This window comes from Perognathus longimembris, chromosome 28, assembly GCF_023159225.1.
Source record: "Perognathus longimembris pacificus isolate PPM17 chromosome 28, ASM2315922v1, whole genome shotgun sequence".
Taxonomy (NCBI): domain Eukaryota; kingdom Metazoa; phylum Chordata; class Mammalia; order Rodentia; family Heteromyidae; genus Perognathus; species Perognathus longimembris.
Genome location: NC_063188.1, coordinates 632088 through 645978, shown reverse-complemented (window position 1 = coordinate 645978; position 13891 = coordinate 632088). Strand labels below are relative to the sequence as shown.

Below are 13891 nucleotides of genomic sequence, written 5' to 3'. Positions count from 1 at the left end.
TAGTTTTATTTGTATATGCTAGGTAATCATATTCTCACTATAAATAATGAAAATAGATCTCTATAATATTCGTTCACATGTCTCCCTCCTATGTTTGTACTGAGATATTTAACAGCTTAATAAGTCACTGCTCATTTGAAATTGCTGGAGGGATGTATTCAGGGCTGCACAGGATGGGTGGGCAGCAGGAAAATAGAGACACTGGGAGGTCCTCGTGCATGTAATCATAGTTATTTGTAATCTTATTTATTTATTTATTTATTTATTTATTTTTGCCAGTCCTGGGGCTTGAACTCAGGGCCTGAGCACTGTCCCTGGCTTCTTTTTGCTCAAGGCTAGCACTCTGCCACTTGAGCCACAGCACCACTTCTGGCCATTTTCCATCTATGTGGTGCTGAGGAATTGAACCCAGGCTTCATGTATACGAGTCAAGCACTCTTGCCACTAGGCCATATTCCCAGCCCCCTATTTTTAATCTTAGGATGAAATCAGGAGGATTGCAGTGTGAAGCTGGCAGGGCAACAATGTGAATGACCTTTTCTCAATTCACAAGTGGTTTCAATTGCATAAGCCTATCATTCAAGCATTGTGGGAGGCTGAGAATGGGAAGGTCTTAGTTCTAGGACATGCAAGGTAGAAAAGTCCGTAGCATTCCTTCTCAAAAGAAGAAGCTGGGTAAGGCGACATGCACCTGTTCTCCAAACTAAAAATGGATAACTTGTGGACTGCACTTCCAGCATACCTGGGCAGGAAGCAATAGCCGATCTCCAAAACAGCCAACACAGAAAATGGATGGATGTGTGGCTTAGTAGTAGTGAGTCCACCTACCAAGCACAAGGGCCCAAGTCCAGTACTACAAAAAGGGAAAATCTTGTACATATAAATGAATTAACATGTCATATTTACACCAGAATGTTTGTGTTCTTGTTGTAGAGGTGGGTTCTTGGTCTGATTATGTTGACAAAGTGGGCCTGGAACTTCTGATCTCAAGCAATTATACCGTCTCAGCCTCCTAAATATCTGGGACTATAAGCACATGTCACCATGCCCAGCTTTCATCAGGATATTACTTCACACCATCAAGTAAAAAGTTGGAAAGATACAAATGAGTCAACTAGGGAAAGATTCAGTAACTCATAAAGCACTTACTGTTCCAGTACAATGTTGCATAGCAGTTAGAGAAAGAACAAGATAGGTGGCTGTGTGCTACTATGGGAAGAGATTCACACAAGTCATGGATCTCTGTAAGTGGTTTTTCCGTAAGGCAGGGTAACTGCCTCAAATGGGTCACCTCCAGCATTAACAAGGCTCATCAGTGAACAATAGCATTACAGAAAGAAAATTTTACCAATTAGATTTCATACTTAAGTGTTCTTCAAATGCTAACATCAAACATGTATTCCTTTGAAATATATCTATATACCACAATTGTGTACAGCTCACCCTTCTGAGTAATAATGACATGAGAGCCTACCTTACCTGGCTTTGAATTGAGTCTTTTACTTGCTTTACTTAGCTTTCCAGTTTTGAGATATACATTTTGTTCTTTTTTCCAAGTATCCATCCATCTATGCATTGATTTTTTTTTAGTGTTGGGATCAGACCCAGAGCCATGCACATGCTGGACAAGTGCTCTACAAGTATATGACATAGCTAGCCCTTTTATGTCTTTATGGAATTAGCCTTTCATATCCTACAGTATCCTCCTTAATCCATTCAGCTGCTTGTTTGAATCCCCTCGTAATCCATTGATCACTCTTCACATCATTCTTGTGGAAGTTCTTTTTTTGTTGTTTTGCTATTTTATCTATTTTCTTAGCCATAGCATGCTTTCTGAGAGAGTTATAAACTTTTGAAGGTGTTGTGTTGTCGTTCTTCTTTTTGTGTGTTTCAGAGCTGAAATTTGTAAATATGTTGGGATGAAAATCTCTCCATGTTTATGAGTGCCTTCTTTGTGAACGACCTGTTTTTTACTACATGCCTGGTGTAATGATTAGTTGTGTAATGTTGAATTTAAATTCTAGTTGGACTTCATACAGTAGTTTTCTTCTAGCTACTTGGCTGTAATTAGTCAGTTTAAACACAATGTGTCCTGTGTCAAAACCTGAGGGGCCTGCTTTCTGTGTGGGTCTCACAAGAACGGTACCTTCTGGTAGTTTAGGGTGGTGTAATCCACACAGCAAAGTCTGTGAGCACTTTTTCAGATTTGTCTGCAGTGTGTGGTCTGACAGGATATGGGAACAACCTATCAAGAAGTCGCTGTTACCAGCCGCCTCTGCAGTCTCTGAGCGCGCGTCCCCAGGCAAAGGTCATGGAGGGCAACCAGCCGCTGATAGCAAGGGCTGGGTGTGAGAGCGAGGACGCGGCTGTGGGCTTGTCAACCCGGAGCCAACCAAGAACCTGAAGCCAAGCTTCAGCGTCACACTGGTGAGTGGGTGTGCTAGCGCGCTGTGGGAGGGGAAGGAGGCTGCTGGGAGAACACCAAGGATTAGCCTGCTGGGCGCAGCAGTCTAGATCGTCCTTGAACTAGGGTGTGGCGGGAGGAGGTGAGGAGTTGGCCACACAGAAACCTTGCTCCTAGCTGTGTGTAAGGGGTGTGAATAAAGTCCTTTCCGCTGTGATGGGGAACAAAGTCCCTCTTAAGCCCAGTGTCTACAACCTTTCTGTTATTTCTCTCTGCTTTTGCTACAGGGATGGAGGTCTTCAACTGGGTCTTCAGGCTCCACTCCCCCGTCCCCTCAGCTTTGCGTACTGAGCTCTTATTTCTTGTGTTCTTTTTTTAGACATAGTTTTATTGATATTAAGCCATTGTACAGAGGGCTCACCATTTCATAAGTCAGGCAGAGTACAATTCTTTTTGAATAACATTTTCCCTTCCTTCCTCCCATCCATGCACACAAGTTGCATAGTTAAGTTTCCACATACTATATACTAGACACCACAACTGCATTTGTTCATTTTTCTCTTCTATTTCTGTCTCCTGCCTTTGCCCTCTCCAAAAGAAAAAAATACCAAAAGCAAAACAATAACACCATCACCACCACCAATCTCCCCCCCCCTCAACACCGTGTTTCTATTTACTGGAATTTGTTTTGATAAATTGTTGTTTTAAAGGTTCAGAGGAGCTATTCTTTTGGGTTCCTTCCCCTAAGGGTACCCTCCTTCAGTCTGACTGTCTGTGAATGCCTGCAATCATTATATGTTATCCTGTCCAGATGTATTTTACACCTAGTTTCCACATATGAAAGAAAACATGTGCCATTTGTCTCTCATGCCATACCTTACTTCACTTAGCATGATTTCTTCTTGGGCCATCCATTTCCTCTTCCATCCTTTAAGTTGCAGTATCTTTCATGGTATGAAGGGGGGTGGTTCTTGGGTGCAGTAAGGTGTCATTTCACTTAAGACCTCAAACTTTCAGGGCCAGCCCCCAGCACTGTGCATAGACCAGAGAGCAAACGGCAAGGATAACCAGCTAAAGAAACAGAGGAAATCAAAAGAACAATAATCAAGTACCAACACCAACAACAGAAAAGAAAGGGCAAAGCACAGAGAAGAAACTAAAACAATAAATAAATAATAAAAATAAAAGACATTTAAAAAGCAAGAGAACAGCTACCATGGTGGGGTGTTTGGGGACAAGACTGTAATCCCAGCGACCTGAGGGACAGGCACAAGCATCGTGAGTCTCATATCAGCCTGGCCACAGTTAGTGAGATGCTATTGCAAAAGAAAAGTTTAGTGTTTCCTTCCATTTCACTGTGCAAAGAAGCAGGAAATGTTCATCTATTTCTTTCTCTCCTGGATTTATCCTGTTATAATAAAACAAACTTGAGCCAAAGTGCTGTCTTGCAAGATTTTCTCTCTCTTTTGTATGTGCTGGTTGGGGGGCTTGAACTCAGGGCCTAGGCACTGGTCCCTAAGCTTTTTTTTGCTCAAGTCTAGTGCTCTACCACTTAAGTCACACCTCCACTTCTGTTTTATTGGGTTTTTTTTTTGCTTCTTAATTGGAGATAAGAGCCTGAAAGACTTTCCTGTCTGAGCTGGCTTTGAAATGTTATCCTCAGATCTCAGCCTCCTGAGTAGTTAGGATTACAGGTGTGAGCCACCAGCACCCAGATGAGGCAAAGCTTTTCTCTGTGCATTTCATGGAAACTGGGACGCTGAGGGAACCTCCTCATCCATCTTCCAGTGTCAGAAGATTGATGAGCAAGATCCAAGAGGTAAAATGGCGAAGAAATGCAAAGCATTTACCTTTGGAAATTTTTCCTGTGTGAATCTGTCTCTTAATCATGGTGGCAACTTTCTTCTACCTCTCCTACCCCACAGCCTCTCCCTCTCTCCTGCCCTAGACAGGAGAAACATCTGAGAAACAGAGGTAAAGATGGATAAGAACAGAAAAATTCCATTCTGGCTATTCCATTGGCTATTCCACATGACTGTAATCCTAGTGGTTGGGAATTCAAAAATCAGGAGGATCATGACTTTGAAGCCATCCTGAGCTACATAGCAAGTTCCAGGTTTGTGTGAACTATATGATAAGACCCTTTATAAAAACCACAGCAGAATGGTTACTTCTGAAAGCACTTGGCCAAGGGCTCTCACATATGATCAACCTGGCTCAAAAGTCCTTTCAGGCAATTTAATTCGATATTTTATTCTTAGCAATTAAATCTGTCCTACCATAAAGGTACAATCATTCATTATAATCTTGATTTTACTTTTGCAAGGGATAACATCGTTTAATCTGATGTTAGAGATAGCCAGGAAGATGAATAAAACTTTTTATTGTATATTGAACTAAAACACTGTCCACAGAAGGTAGCTGTGACCTGATCATTATCACCTAAAATAAATAAAATTGCCATGTTTACAAACAGACATGACTCTACTATGTTATTTTGGTGGAAAGTTAGGTGTTTGCAGTACATTTAATCTGAAAATGTTATATTTAATGAACATTTTAAAATCATTCTACTTAAGCATCCTATTAGCTTTACTCATATAAAAAACATTAGTTTTACTTTTAAAGGTGTTTTTCACTAATTTCCTTTTCATTTCACTTTCGGTAAAATAATAGCAGCATATTCTGGTTCTGATCCTGGAAGCCTGCTGGGTGAATTTCCCATGTTACATCTTAACCAAGGTAGGGAAAAAACTTTTTGGTTTTGTTTGTGCTAGGGACAAACAGACCAGCCCAAGTATGAAGCAGTCGTAGGAAACAGACTTCATATCCTCTGCAACCCCTTTTAAGATTGGTCCCTTAAAAGGGAGTAAAGTCCTTCAGAGGGCAAGTGAAGTAGGATAAGCATTTCATAATAAAGCACTTCAAGCAATTAATATTTACTTCAACAAAAATATTAGGAAGTTGGAACATGTCTTGAGTGTAGGCATCAGTGAGAAGGAAGCAGAGGAATAGGGAAGGGTAGGGAGGACAAATATATACAGAAAGCTTTATATATGAAAATGAAAGCAACTTGATGTGTGACTGACTGGTTTATAAAAGGGCAGGGGATAAGAGGGGCAATGGTAGAGAGATGATTATGATCAAGAAGCATTATGTGAGCCTAGCACTTGTGGCTCACACCTGTAAGCCTAGGTACTCAGGAGGCTGAGATGTGAGGATTGTGGTTTGAAGCCAGCCCAGGCAGGAAAGTCCATGAGACTCTCCTGTTAACCAACAAAAAGCTAGAAGTAGAGCTGTGGCTTAAGTGGTACAACCTTGAGTGAAAAAGTCAAGGGAGAGTGCCTAAGTGCTTAGTTCAAGCCCCAGTACAGGCACACACCGAAAAGAGGAAATTAAAATCAGGCCAAGCATGTAACTGATACATCCAAATTTATGGGCACGGGAGTGTAAAACGTATGTAGCAACTGTTGGAGCTGCTTGTCCCGTGCCTGTGGTAGGAATGTCACAGCTTTGTAAGCTTTGGGGAGGACCCTGAGTGACTCATTGGTTTGTCTGCGGGGTCAGGAGGGGGTAGTTCTTTCTTAACTTGAACTGACATTTCATCTCCTCATTTGGGGTCTAAACCATCTCTTGTCTAGGATGGATGTCCCCTGAGCCCCTACTCCACCCACTGTACTTAGCCATCAGCTGTGCGTGTGATTCCCAGAGTGACCTTTGTTTGGCTCATCTCTTGCATCATCACTCCCTAAAGTGTTTCTTCTTGAACGTTGTTGTCCCTTTGTTCCCCAGAGTTATGTAGAGTCTTCGGAGGGGAAATGGAAGGGGAGGAGGTTTCCCTGGGGTCAGGACAGGAGACACATTAGTTCTCCTATTTAACACCCAAACATAGATGCTCAGAGGGCTTCGGGGAGGTGAGGAGGGGCGATGGATGAGGAGCCTGTGCAGACACGTAGAGAGGTGAGCCCCTGAGATGGAGAGAGAGGAGGGATGGCCCATTGTTGCCAGGGAGGGGGAAAGCCAGTGCTGATTGCAGAGGTGGGTGGGTGTTTGTGATGATTGCTTCATGCATTTGTGCCCAGCCTCATGTCCTTAACCATTTACCTGTTGATGTATATTTTGGTTTTCAAGTTGCAGTTGTTTCTAATAAAGCTAATATGGAAATCTATATGCAAATCATGGACATTTATTTTGAATTCTCTTGAGAAAATGTCCAAAGTGGGATTTTGGGGTCATATGGTAAGTATAAATTTAGATTTGTAAGAAACTGAAACTGGGGCTGGGAATGTGGCTTAGTGGTAGAGTGCTTGCCTAGCATGCATGAAGCCCTGGGTTTGATTCCTCAGCACCACATACACAGAAAAAGCCAAAAGTGATGCTCTAGTTCAAAGTGGTAGAGCTCTATGAGAAAAAAAAATCTCAGGGACAGTGCCCAGGCCTGAGTTCAAAAGCCAGGACTGGCAAAAACAAACAAAAAATGGAAAAAAAAGAGAAAGAAACTGAAATTGTGCCAATATACATTCATACCAAGCATGTGTGAGCTTTCCATCTTACCTATGTCCTCCCTTAGCCATTCTTGTGCCTTTCGACTTTTATTCTTCTTTGTCTAGTTTCATTTACCTATTCTAGAACCTTTTCAGTTCTATGTCTACTTTAGAATTAGATTCTTCTTTTTTCTTCTGTTGGTTGTGAGGCTTGAACTCTGGGCCTGGGCACTGTCCCTGAGCTCTTCAGCTCAAGGCTAGCACTCTGCCACTTGAGCCACAGCTCCACTTCCAAGATTCTTAATTTTAGTACTTAAAGTCAGTACTTTTGGGGATCACATTGATTTATGTAGATCCTATGGTAGAATGGGTCTTCCATCCATGCACACGATGTGTTTCTCAATTTCGCCTTGTCTCCTTTACATCTTTTTTTTTTTAACTCTGTCATTTTTGCTGTAAAGGTTTTACAGGTATTTAATTGTAAGTGTAAGTGCTTAATTATTTTTCTCTTTTTGCAGATCATTTAGGATTTTCCACATATACAAATGTAGTGGCTCTATAAAAATGGCTCTGTTTCTTTTCTCCAGTATGTGTAGCTCTTATTTCCCTTTCTTGCCTAGTGCATTTTCTAGGATCTCCAGAACAATGTAAGTGTGGTGAAAGTGAAAATATGCACTTGATTCCCTCATTTAGGGAGGGAATTTTGTTTTTCACTGCTAAGTATGTTGTTAGTTGTGGGATTTTTGTAGTTTTTCTTCATTAGAGACAAAACTTTTCTTCTATTCTTAGGTTTTCAAAGTTTCTATTAAGAGTGTTTGTTGAATATTGCCATACTTTTTTAAACATCTATTGTAATCATATTTTCCATTATTTTCTTAATATAGTGCACAATACTTTTGAAATTTAAGATTAGTCTTTTGTTCTTGTGATAAATTCCACTTGGTAATGATATGGTAGCTTCTTTATGTCTTTCTGGATTCAAGTTACTAACATTTTTGAAGTTTTTCATATGTACATATAACTTGGAGAGGTCGATTGAATCTGTGGTACTTTTTTATCATGGAGGTGGGGATAGAACCCAGGGCTATTCACATGTGAGACAAGTGCTCTGTTACTGAATGTACTCCATGATGGTTATGGCCTTTTCTTCCTGCAATGTCTTCGTTTAGTTTTGGTGTTGTGTAATGATAGCCTCCTAAAATGATTTGGGAAGTTTTCTTCCCTCCTCTACCTCTTCAAAGAATGTATATAGGCTTCATAATTTTTTTACCTTTAAATATTTGATAGTATGCACTGGTGAAGCCACATAAATCTTAGACTGCTCCATACCTTTCATAGACTTAGGGCTATTCAGATTTCTTACTTGTCAGGTCAATTTTGGTCATTGATGTCATTCAAGGAAGTTCATTTCCTATCAACTGGCAAATTTATTTGCAAATATTGTTCATAATATTCACTGGTTATTCTCTTTGTTGGTTTTATTGGTATTTTAAAAAGATTCCATGTTCATGGAATTTTCTGTATTGTTTGTACATTTTACATTTTATTTATTCTTTATTTCCACTTCTTTCCCATTAGATATTTAGATTTTTAACTTGCTGTTCTACATCTGATTTTCTGATATTCCATGAACTACTAAAAATGGATTGGTGGGGCTGGGAATATGGCCTAGTGACAAGAGTGCTTGCCTCATATACATGAAGCCCTGGGTTCGATTCCCCAGCACCACATATATAGAAAACGGCCAGAAGGGGCACCGTGGCTCAAGTGGTAGAGTGCTAGCCTTAAGCAAAAAAAAGAAGGCAGGGACAGTGCTCAGACCCTGAGTCCAGTCCCCAGGATTGGCAAAAAATACTGAAAATGGATTGGTAAAACATTCATCTCTGTGTATTAATCTCTTTCTACTTTGTGTATGTTCAAGCACTATTCTATGTAATGTGTATATTATATAGAGAGACATATAAGGATTTTTATTTATTTTATGAATTTACCTTTCTATCATTAGTAAATGTCCTTTAATCTTGCCATATTCCTTGTTCTGAAATCTACATTCACTGCTTGCTATTAACAGGTAAATAAAGCTTTGTTATGATTAAACTTTATACATTGTACCTTGCCCCATTTTTTACTTTTACCCTATGTATTTATTTCAAGCCAATTTATTTTTTTCCTTGCAGCACTACGAATCAAACCCAGAGTCTTGTGCATGTTCGGCAAGTGCTATACCACTGAACTACATGTTCCTAGTTCCTTAGTATGGGTTTCATATTCTTTGCCTTATCATTTTTTTCAATCTGACACTTTTTTGCCTTTTTTGTGCCAATACTGAGGTTTGAACTCTAGGCCTCACGCTTTCACTTGTCTTTTTTTCCTTCATAGCTGGTGCTCTACTATTTGAGCCACACCCCTCCTTCTAACTTTTTGCTGGCTAATTGGAGATAAGAGTCTTGCAGTTTTATATGTTCAGATTGGGTCTGAATCTCAGTTCTCAGATCTCAGTCCCCTAATGAGCCACTGACACCAGCAATGTTTGTGTTTTAATGAGTGTTTTAAAACTAATTTAAAACTAACGTAATTAGTAATGTAGTTGAGTGTTTAAATCTAACAGCCTGTTTATTAACTTGTATTTGTTCTTCATTCCAATATATCTGCTAGATATATTAGATCTAGGGTTTCTAATGTATGTTTTACCTTATTGTAGATGATCTTCCCCAATTTTAAGCCATTTCACATTTAATATAAACACATTGCAACAATATTTTCAATCACTTCCTTGTGATCTTGCATTATTTTTTCAAGATTAGTTTTCACTTTTACAGAGGTTATAACCCCCATATGTTATTATTTTGGGTCTAAACAGTTTACTATGTTTTATAGAACATTTATTTGTTTAAAAATTTATTTGTAGTACTAAGGTTTCATCTTGAGTCTTCTGCTTGTTTGGCAGGTGCTCTTTTTTTCTTTTAACTGCTGAGCCATGCCTTCAGCCTATTTCTTAATTTCTTCCACATTTATTTTGGCAGTATTGGGGATTGAACTCAGGGCCTGAATTCAGTGCCTTGTGCTTGAAAGGCAGAAGCTCTACCACTTAAGCTATGCATTCAGCACTTTCCTACATTGTTATTTTCAAGGTAGAATTGTGCTTTATTCCCTGGGCCAATCTGAACTTTAATTTTCCTCCTCCCTATATTGCTAGGCGTACTAGGCCTGTAGCCATTGGTTACAACGAAATCTTAAGAACTTTTGTGCTGAGGCTGGCCTCAGACCATGATACCCTAATCTCTGCCTTCCTAGTAGCTGGGATTACATGCTTGAGGCACTGTATCTAGACACCCCCCCATCCATTTTTATTTTGTGCAGTACTGGGGCTTGAATTCAGGGTTTAGGTGCTATTCCTTAGCTTTTTTTGTTCAAGGATACAGGTCTCTACCACTTGAGCCACATCCCTACTTCCTGCTGTTTGGTGGTTGATTGGAGATGGAATCTCCTACACTTTCCTGCCTGCACTTGCGTTGAATCTCTGTCCTCAGCTTCCTGAGTATCTAGGATTACAAGAGTAAGTCACCAGTCCTCACATTTAAAATTTATTAGCATTAGTTGTACAGTGTTCCTGGGTCATACTAATCACCTCAGTTACTCTCTCTTCCTCCAGCTCCCCTTCCCATACCAATATTACACACAATTACATAAGGCATTTTGACCATATTCACCCTCCTTTACTACTCCCATCTCCAATAAGTCCCTAAACCCTGAAAAAAATCTCTTTTACATTTAAAGAAATTTTAAATCGAGAAAGAAATGTGTTGATGTGTTTTCATCAGATGTCGTCTTTCTTTGGGAGGAATGATTAACATTTTGTGTAGGGCAAGTTTTTGCATTACAACAAATTATCTCAGCTTTTCTATGTTAAAAAACCCTTTATTTTGCCTTTTTTATTGCCGTGAAACTGACATAACATGTATTTTGAAGTAAACTGTGTGAAATTGTTAAGGATTGAGATGTAAGGGAGCAGAAGGAGAAATTGGCCATGGGAAGATAGGAGGATGGATACCTCTTCCACCAAGGCTGACTTAGGCAAGGATGTTCAATGCTATGGATCTGTCTGAAGATGCAGCATGGGGGCAGGGAACTGACATGTACCTCTAGCTTGGTGAACAGAGAGAAGGGAGAAGGGAGTGCATTCTAGAAGGCCATGTAAGCTGTGGGGAGGAGTTTGGCTTTGACCCCTAGGGGGCACTTAGAGGTTTTGAGCAGGATGGGACCGGATGGATGTCTTGACATAATTTTATCACTGATCTGAGCTTGGGTCTTGTTGGGTTGGTGATAGTGAAATAACGACGCTATTTCAGATAGTTACCAAGACCAGGTTCCTTTCATTGTTAAGCAGTTCCGAGGGATTGACTCTGATGCCATCACAGGAGGAGGCTGAAGCTTAATTCTGCATGCCTCAAACCTTCCTTCTGCGTCTTTGGACCTTCCCTCACCGTCCCACCCCATTAGGAGTCCTAACTCTACACCTAGACCATCATCTCACTCTCCGTTGGACCCTACAGGTGCAAGTTTCTGCGTGTGCTTCCATGCAGCTGGGGAATGGGACTTCAGTATCTCAGTTTCTTCTGGAAGGCCTGACAGACACTGAGGAGTTGAAGCCCCTGCTGTTCATCGTATTTTTGCTAATCTATCTAGTGGCTGTGGTTGGAAATGTGGGCATGGCTAGTCTTATTGTTATAGACTCCCGACTCCACACTCCTATGTACTTCTTGTTAGGCAACCTTTCGCTGCTGGACACTGCCTACATCTCCAATACAGTGCCTCAGGTGCTGGTGCATCTGCTGGTTCCCGTGCGGACCATGTCCCATCACGCATGTCTCACTCAGATATTCTTTCTCCACTTCTTGGCACCCTGGGAGTGCTTCTTGCTCACAGCCATGGCCTATGACCGCTATGCAGCCATCTGCCAGCCACTACACTACCTAGTCTTGATGGGTCAACACACTCAAGCAACACTGGCTTCAATCTCCTGCCTTCTTGCCTTGGCTAATGCACTCACCCACACCATTCTTGCAGCCCAACTCAAGTTCTGTGGACCTCGCATAATCACACACTTCTTTTGTGATCTCCCTCCCCTACTGAGACTCGCTTCCACCAGCACACAGGCCAATGAACTTGCCCTGTTCTTTTTCAGCTTTCTGGTAGCTCTTATACCCTGTGCTCTGGTCATGCTCTCCTATATTCATGTCGTGGCTGCAGTTCTCAGGATTCGTTCCAGTGAGGGCCGAAGGAAGGTGTTTTCCACCTGTGCTGCTCACCTCACCATGGTGTGTATTTTCTACCTTACTTCAGTACTCTGCTACATCCTACCCAGTTCTGCATACTCTGGCTTGCGAGATCGATTGTTCTCAGTGCTGTACACGGTCCTCACTCCCATGCTCAACCCAGTCATCTACAGCATGCGAAACAGTGAAGTGAAGAGGGCATTGCTCAAGGTCTTTGGGAAAGAGAGGGCCTGCTAAGCATCAGCAAAGTCGACACACATCCACGGTGAACATGCTGTGTGCCTGAGCTCTGGTAACTCCAATCCTATAAAAAGCCAATGTGGAAGATCCATTTGGTGGAAACAATTTTATCTGCGAGGCTTTCCTCCGTTACAGCAAAGATCTAGTATTTCTGCTGTGTCTTTCTTTTTGCAACCATTGGATTTTATGCATTTAGCTTTAAAAAGCCAAGTAAGTTGAACAACTGCACTACTGATGCAAATGTAAATAATCCCAAATAGCTATAGAAATAAGCATGAATATGTGACAAAAACTACAAACAGGACTACCATATGATCCAGGTATTCTACTCCTGGCTATATACTGAAAAGAATCTAAGTTGGCATACAGTGAAAATACCTACACAACAAGGTTTATCATACCATTATTCAAAATAACCAAATTATAATGTAAGTTCACTAGTGAATGAATGGATAAAGAAAACTGATAAACACACATGGAGTTCTTTATACAGCCCTTCTGGAGAGGAGAATCCTGTCATTTTAAGGAAAATGCATACAACTGGAGACAATTATGTTAACTGTGATATGCCACACTCAGATACATAAGCACAACATGCTTTTTCTCTCATTTGTACAGTATAACAAAAAAGAAAAAAAAGGGGCTGGGAATATGGCCTAGTGGCAAGAGTGCTTGCCTCCTACACATGAAGCTCCCGGTTCGATTCCCCAGCACCACATATATGGAAAACGGCCAGAAGGGGCGCTGTGGCTCAGATGGCAGAGTGCTAGCCTTGAGCGGGAAGAAGCCAGGGACAGTGCTCAGGCCCTGAGTCCAAGGCCCAGGACTGGCCAAAAAAAGAAAAAAAAAAAAGGTAATGAATGTAGGGGCTGGGAATATGGTCAAGTGGTAAAGTGCTCGCCTCATATACAGGAAGCCCTGGGTTCGATTCCTCTGCACCACATATATAGAAAAAGCCAGAAACAGCACTGTGGCTCAAGTGGTAGACTGCTAGCCTTGGGCAAAAAGAAGCCAGGGACAGTGCTCAGGCCCTGAGTTCAAGCCCCAGGACTGGAAACAAAACAAAACAAAAAAAGGTAATGAATGTAGATTAGGCCTATTAACAGAAAATGAAAGACTTTGAGGATAATAAGGGAGGGAAAATACAGTTTATGTGTGTACAAAAATTATGAAACCCACTATTTTGTACAATAAAAATCACTCATGCTTTATACAAAGGTGTGTGGTTACAAAGAAAAAGTTTCTCATAATCTGTGTGTCTGCATTATGAACAGTCTTATTATATGTGTATTCTCTGAGACTTTTCTTAGGAGACATGAACCTGTATTTTTTATTTTGCTATTGCATAAATAAGCTCATACCATGTACACAATCATTTATCTTATCCCATACAATCCATGTTACCCTCATCTGTGCAATTCTCCATTTTCCAAGTTTTAAAATATTTTGATTAACATGTCAATTGTACATATTAATAAGGTTCAGTG

The 13891-nt window shown here is 40.8% G+C and overlaps 1 protein-coding gene across 1 annotated transcript; it reads left to right on the top strand.

Annotated features, from left to right (window-relative positions):
- Positions 1-6331: 6331 nt before the first annotated feature.
- Positions 6332-12401, top strand: LOC125344051 (olfactory receptor 3A3-like). The gene is made up of 2 exons (XM_048336655.1): positions 6332-6364; positions 11442-12401. Exons 1-2 carry the CDS (start codon positions 6332-6334, stop codon positions 12399-12401), a joined length of 993 nt encoding a protein of 330 aa, XP_048192612.1.
- The last annotated feature ends 1490 nt before the right edge of the window (positions 12402-13891 follow it).